Source organism: Mastomys coucha, unplaced genomic scaffold (assembly GCF_008632895.1).
Source record: "Mastomys coucha isolate ucsf_1 unplaced genomic scaffold, UCSF_Mcou_1 pScaffold21, whole genome shotgun sequence".
Classification (NCBI taxonomy): Eukaryota; Metazoa; Chordata; class Mammalia; order Rodentia; family Muridae; genus Mastomys; species Mastomys coucha.
This window is the reverse complement of record NW_022196904.1, coordinates 115,205,835-115,213,027: the sequence shown is the minus strand read 5'-3', so window position 1 is coordinate 115,213,027 and position 7,193 is coordinate 115,205,835. Positions and strand designations below refer to the sequence as shown.

Genomic DNA, 7,193 nt, shown 5'->3' with positions numbered 1-7,193 from the left:
GTGCTTCTTTACTTCTCTTTAAGTTGGCTTATTAGAGGGAAAAAAAATGTTACAACCCCCGACCCCCAAGAGACCATTTAAAAAAAAATCAAGTTTTTAATCCTGTAACTCTAAAACTCCATCTCAACAATCTCAAACTATTTAGGAGGGTGAATTTTGACAGGGTCTTTATGGTTCAGGTTGGTCTTAAGTTCATGTCATTCTTTCAAATTTCTAATTGCTGGGTCTCACAGGCATGAGCCTCTATGCCTACTTCAAACTTTTTTATGAGAAATAATGCCAGATTTCTCAAGTAGACCACCTTCTCCCCTCCCCCCACCAGCTTCTTTCTCTTTCTCATTTTCATATTTGCTGGGGGAAGACAGTAAAGACAAAATGACTGGTCCATTGGGGGAAGGGTTTTATTGTGAATAAGAGAAAACATCCAGAGGCCCCTGGAAGAGTCCAGAGCAGAGAGAAAAAGTAGACTGGACATGGGCAGGGCCATCTGGAGAGAAGAGAGTGGAGAACATGGGGAGGAGAGGGTGGAAAATCATTAAGTTATAAGGTGGATGAGTAGGTGGGGCTGGGAAGTAGCTGGGAAGTTTTAGGGTAGAGGGGGAGGTGAGGAGGGCCAGGATGCTAGTGTGGGGTCTTTGAAGTGAGTGACAAGTGCTTGTAAATAGGGACTACAGCAGCCTGGAGGCTAGCATGGATATGCTGGTAAGTGCCATAGCTGTAAGTCAGTGGAGAGCCATATATCCCTTCTGCCAGAGGTAAGGGAAAAGATTCCTTTTTGAGGGTAGGAACCTGTTTCACAAGTTTCCTAGGAATTCTGGTTTTTATCTAACCACCAGAATTCCATCTATAGTCCAGCTTAAACTCATTCTGGATATATGAACTGCCTAAGACCTAACGTGTGTGTGTGTGTGTGTGTTATATGTGTACATATGTGTATGTATGTATGTGTCTGTGTGCAAGTACAGCTTGATGCTAGTGTGATCAAAAGATAACAATTTGTGGTAATTTATTTTTTCCTTTCACAATTGGGTTTTATCTTAGTCATTGTTCTATTGCTATGAATATATATTATGACCATGACAACTCTTGTAAAAGAAAGCCTTTAATTGGGGGCTTGCTTACAGTTTCAGATGATCAGTCTATTATCATCATGGCAGGGAGCATGGCAACATGCATGGTGCTGGGACAGCAGCTAAATGATACATCTGATTCACAAAAGCAGAGAGGCTGAGAGACTGGGTCTGGCATTGGCTTTTGAAATCTTAAGGCGCACTCCGAGTAACATACCTTCTCCAACAAGACCACACCTAATCATTCTAATCTGTTTCAAATAGTGCCACTTCTGATGACTAAGCATTCAAATATATGAGCCCAAACATATGAGCCCATGGGGGTGGGGATGAGGATAGGCATTCTTATTTAAGCCACTACAGGTTCTGAGGACTGAATTTAGGTTGGGTTGTCAGACATAGTGGCAAGTACCTTTAAAGGCTGAGCCATATCCCGTAAAAAGTTATTTTATTCACAAGCATGTTTGTCCACCTATGTATGTGTACGCCATGTGAGTATGGGTGCAGATGTCTCCAGAGTCCAGAAGAGGGTGTTGAGTCTTTTGGTGTTGGAGTCTAGAATTAAGATCGTGACACTAAGTGTTTCGATTTCATCCCGAGACACTTTCTGGTCTTAGAACCCAGAACTGTGGACTGAATGAATACAATCCCAAGAGAGCGTAGACCAACATCGCCGAACTTCTAGTCCGGTGTCAGGGTCCGGAAAGGTGCTCAGAAAAGATCTGCGGAATGAATGAGTGAAAAGAAACGAAAGGGAAACCTTTCCTTTACCAAAATGGCCGCGTGTCCCTTTACCAACGCGGCGGTCCCCGGCCGCTTGGGCGGGGGCGCGGTGGGCGGGGCCAGTGAACCGTCAGGTGCGGCCCCGCCCTCCTCTGCCCTCACTTGATTCCGGATTGGTCCGGTTCCAGCGCCGCAGCAGGCCGCGAGCTGAGAGGCCGCCTGGTGCTCGCCACTTCCGGCGCGTTGGGCTGTTGGCAGGGGGTGGCCGCGAGGGGCGAGCAGCGGCTGCTGGTGGCGCGCAGGGATGCGGAGGGGGCCCGCCGCGAGGACAGAGGTGGCGAGGACAGCACGGGCCCGCGGGCCTCTCTCCTGAGCCGGCCGCGCCGCCCAGGCCCAGGCAGCCTCTGCCCCTTCAGTCTCGGCCGAGGCCCGTCGCCGCGTCGGGCCGCGGAGGCCGGGGAGTCCCTGCCTGGGCCCGCAGCCTCCCTCTCGGGGGTCGGGCCCAGGCGGGGGGCCCCGTGTAGCCGCCTCTGAACCCCATTTTCTGCTTTTGCGTTTCCCTGGGGTGGGCCGAGGTCTCGATGAATCGCTTCGGGGGGTCCCCGAAGGGGCCCGTGTGCTCCTTTTAAAGGTGCCGGCGGGGCCCGGGGTGGGGAACCGGTTGTCGTTGCATGGGCGGGGGACTCCCCGAGCCTGCCGGGACCATGACCTGAACTGTGCGAGCGGGACGCGACGGATCCCAAGAGCCAGCTCACCTGAGCCACCCCCTTCCCGGCCAGCATGGTGAGTGGGATCAGCGACCGGGTTGGAGGGGTGGCAGTGGGCCTCAGAGCAGCTGAGCCATCTCTTCTCCCTGGGGCTGGGAGAGGCGCGTGCGAGCCTGGCCGGTGACACATGTGTGCAGGGTGTGCAACCGGCTATAAGCTCCCACCGCCCCCACCCCCACTGGATGCCTCGAGTCTGGGAGGAAGGACCTTGGAAGCGCCACTGATACAACCCTCTGCCTTACTGTTACTGTTGGCTGTGCTCCTTGCGCAGCAAGTCGTGATTACCAGTTTCATTTATTTATTGATGGCATACTGTGTGCCATTTGTTTTGCTAAGTGAGTGGTATGTATTTTGTTATAATATCAACCCCCTCATTGGAAATGGGGAGACTGAGGCAAGAAGCAGTTAATTACTCTGCCCAAGGTCAGTCGACTCTTTGGGACAGTGGCACTATTTGAACATAGGCACTTTGTTATAGAACTGGCTGGATTTTTGGAGAACATCCGTCCAGGGGTAGGTTTGCATTTGCAGAAATCTAGAGTAGGATTTGTAGAGATTACTGATACAGAAGATGGCAGAGTCAGCAGTGGGGTCTTTGGACTTCTTGGTTGCTGTTCTTTCTGTTTTCTGCTCTGGCCTTTTCCCTGGAAAACTATGCATACTTTCAGGTGCCACTAAAAAACTTCTTTGAAAGGAAGATACCTCCCCTTCTTGTAGGCACTTTAGTCTTTCCATTCTCCTTGGCGTTTGTGTACTCAGAGCAGTTGGTTGAGCGCTTGTCGTTTGCCATTTTAATTGTTTCTGAGCCTTATCTCCCCATCACAGTGGGCAAGGTGAAGTTAGTCGTCTGATTATCTGCCTCAGTTTGGCATCTAGCCCATGATGAGTGAGTGAGTGCCCAGCTTGGGTTTGAGCACTGTTCGCCCCAGTGCCTGGCGAATTAGTGGTGTATTGGAGATGTGGCTAGCACAGCTCCCCCCCAACCCCCCAAGACAGGGTTTCTCTGTATAGCTCTGGCTGTTCTGGAACTCACTATGTAGACCAGGCTGGCCTCGAACTCAGAAATCCTCCTGCCTCTGCCTCCCAAGTGCTGGGATTAAAGGCGTGCGCCACCACCGGCTGGCCTGGCACAGCTTTTTAATGCACACACCAGACCAGACTGTCAAACTCTTGAGGAGTGAGTGGGGGGTACATAAAGTCCTGGTTAATAGAAAGAGGGTCTAAGTCACTCACTTTGTCCTCCTGGATTTACAAACAAGCTGGGTAAAATATACCATTAAAGCTGAGCGGCATGGTGTCATTTGTACAATATATGGTGTATATGTATAGTATACAATATATGGTGTATATGTATAGTATACATACTATAAAAGGTGGCAAATTTGTTGAACTTCAGTTTATTTCCTCATCTACACAATGTACAGACAAGAATTTTCTAGAAATAATTCAAAGATATGGCAGATACATAAATTTTCATTCCTTCATTAATAATTTTATGAAATGTTTGAATTAAATCCCCCTCCCTTTCCAGACAGGATCTCCCTGTGTAGCTTTCTCTGGCTATTCTGGACTCAGTACATAGACCCACCTGTCTCTGTCTAAGTGCTGGGATTAAAGGTGTGGGCCACTGTACCCAGCTAAAATTTTGAATTTTTAAATTGTAATAAAATATGCCTAACCACTTAAACTAATTTTCAGTTCACTGACATGTACATTTCTATTGTGTAGCTGTCATGGTTTACATCACCAGGGAATTTCATCTCCCCAAACTGAAACATGATATTTTGACATGGTATCCTGACATAGTACTCTAACATGGCCCCTCTTTTAGCAGTCCCTCTCCTCTCCCCTGGCCTCCTGTGTGTTTCCCTTTCTGTTTCTATCCTTCTAATCACTTCTTTTGGTAGAAGAGTATTCTCTTTGTATGGCTGGCATATTTCATTTAATGGAATGTCTTCAAGGTTCATCCATGGTGTTGGTGTGCAGAATTTCCTTGCAGTCTGTGAGTGTGTGCACCACTTTTGCTTGTCCACTCGTCCATCCCTCAGTGCTTAACTGGTTTTCGGCGTCCCCCTTTGCCAGTTTTGAGTAATGCTGCTGTGAGAAATCAAGTGTACAAATCTTTTGGTTAGTTTTCTTTTCTTTTTCTTTTTTTTTTCCAAGATAGGGTTTCTCTGTCTAGCCCTGGCTGTCCTGGAACTCACTCTGTAGACCAGGCTGGCCTCGAACTCAGAAATCCACCTGTCTCTGTCTCCCAAGTGCTGGGATCAAAGGTATGTGTCACTACCGCCTGGCTTGGTTAGTTTTCAGTAGCCTTTATGTGCTGTACCCTAGAGAATGTAGATATGAGCTAGGCAGACAGTGTCCTGCCCTCAGGGAACTTAGCTTGTTGCCTGGACAGAATTTTCTGTATAGTAGAGCTACAAGTCATGTGCTCAGTTTCATCTAGTTGGCAGTAATTAGGGCATTACAAGCATGATTACCTTCCAGTAATTAATGGTGAAGCTGTTGATTTTGTATGTAGACCTCAACTTAAGCATGCAGGGAGTAGCTGCTGTGGGTGTGAGACTGATAGGATCTACTGTCAATACCCTAATGGTTCATCTGCAGTTGTTCCAGGGGAGGAAGGTCAAGGGATAGGGTGGTGCCATCTTTGTCTGCTAAGTCAGGAAACCATTGCCTGGCTCGTGTCTGACAGTACAAGGGCCTTTTCTTGGGGATCACAGCCCTTTACTTCAATAATTCTTTTCCTCTTCATTTTTACAACTCCAGACTCTGTAAGGCTTGAAGGGTAGTTGTATACTAGTCAGGCCTTTGAACTCACCAAGTTGCCCAGGTTGGCCCAGAACTCCTGTCTCTCTTGCCTGAACTTTCTGTGGGGATTATAGATCCACGTCACCAGGCCTGGTTACATTTTAAGACCCTTAAGATAATTGTTGATCTAAATGTGTTTGAAACGTCTTTTTTTAAATGAGTTGACTGGGATAACAGGTAAAAACTACCTCTCTGACCAGGTGTGGCCCCAGCTCCAAAAAGAGAAGAACAAAAAGGTTGCTCTTTCAGGGTAATGTTCTGCTTGCCTTGGAGGGGAGTAAGTTTAGTGGGGTGATGAGTCACACTCAGATAACTAGAGATGGTGATAAGATTGAGTGTAAAAGATTGCTGAGGTGCAAAATGCATTTGCCCAAAGAATGGCTGATTGAGATTAAGGGGACTGGGAGGAGAAGGGAGGCTTCCTAGAGGGCGTGTTTGGATCTCAAGGATAAGGGAAGAGCTAGGTCTTCCAAGTAAAAGTGCTTGTGAGGAATGGACACCTGGGTATTTGGACTTTCTAGGCTTCCGAGCATTATCTGCATGCAGCACAGTAATACAACATGTCTTTCATCTTTAAGACTATTTTTTCTCCTTTCACTTTTTGAGATGGCCCAAAAAGTCTAAGTTGGCCTCAGACTCCCAATCCTTTCTGCCTTGGCCTCCCAAATGCAGGGATACTTGGAGTCTATCACCATGCTTAACCTGGCTAGAATATGTCATGTTAAGGAAGCATCAGATAGATTGACTGTCTTATGGTCCTGACTTCTGTGAGGTAGCTGGAGAGAGTGATGCATAGGTTCTTCCTCGCTAGTTGGGGGAGAGTTTCTAGTACTGCTGCTACCTTAGAATAACTGAGATTTCTTAAAGGAAAATAGGTCATCTGCTGTGGCTAGATTGCATTGGTGAGGAAACCATCGATTAACACTGTCTGTAGGATGTGTCAAAGGCCTGCTCTTGAATGTACAATTCAGAGGGGCCCAGAATTTACTATGGAGACCAGGCTAGCCTCAATCTGCCTGCTTCCTGAGTGCTAGGTTTAAAAAGGTGTGTGCTACCATGCCCTGTGAGAATTGTCATTCTAAAACCTCTTAAGTGATTGCAGAATTAATCAGTGAAGAAAGGTAAAAAAGCAAAATTGATTTGGAAAGCCTTTAACATGGGGCCTGGGAATAAATGCAAGCTTGAATCAGTTGGTGATTTGGATTGGTAGGTATGAAGGGTTAAAAAAAGAGTTGACAGATTGGTCATGTACTGACAAAATGCTGGATTTGGCTGTGTCTGTAAGTAGGTGGGAAGCTGATTGGCACCTTGGAATACAAAGTCGACTTGAAGATTTTTAGATAATTGAACTGTTTTGTGCACATTCAAGTTATGGAGAGCTTGCTGGTATAAGTAGAGGCGAGAGGGAGTTACTCAAGTGAGACTGCTTCTCTGCTTATTTCTTCCACTGTGAGGATTGAACTCAAAGCTTCAGGTGCATTAATTAGGCAAACACTACCATATAGTGGAGTGACACTCCATACCTGCCTATGTTTATTTTAGACTTCCACTCGCTATTTCTTCATTATCATTGTGTAACCCATTGCACATTGACTTATAAAGTCACTCTTAGTATTTTATTGTGTCCAAGGTTCTTGAAAAGCAATTATTGTACATATTTACTGGGTACAGTGTGATACTGTGCTCAGTTAGCATGTTACCTCATAATTACCATTTCTTTGTAATGAGAATATTCAAAATCCTATTCTGTAGTGATTTGAAATCAATACATCAATAAATTGTTAGTCAGCAGGCAGACTTTTGGTTTGTCAACTACTTT

At 46.4% G+C, this 7,193-nt stretch overlaps 1 protein-coding gene across 4 annotated transcripts in view; it reads left to right on the top strand.

Moving 5' to 3' along the window:
- Window positions 1-2,011: 2,011 nt before the first annotated feature.
- The window catches only part of Xpo6 (exportin 6), a 97,359-nt gene continuing 92,177 nt past the window's right edge, over window positions 2,012-7,193 (top strand). For 3 of the 4 annotated variants that reach the window (XM_031388238.1, XM_031388235.1, XM_031388237.1), the window contains exon 1: window positions 2,012-2,576. In XM_031388238.1, coding sequence (XP_031244098.1) covers window positions 2,574-2,576 — 3 coding nt within the window. In that variant the 5' untranslated portion in view covers window positions 2,012-2,573. The remainder of the gene's footprint in view (window positions 2,577-7,193) is intronic. The other variant, XM_031388234.1, reaches the window with a different exon arrangement.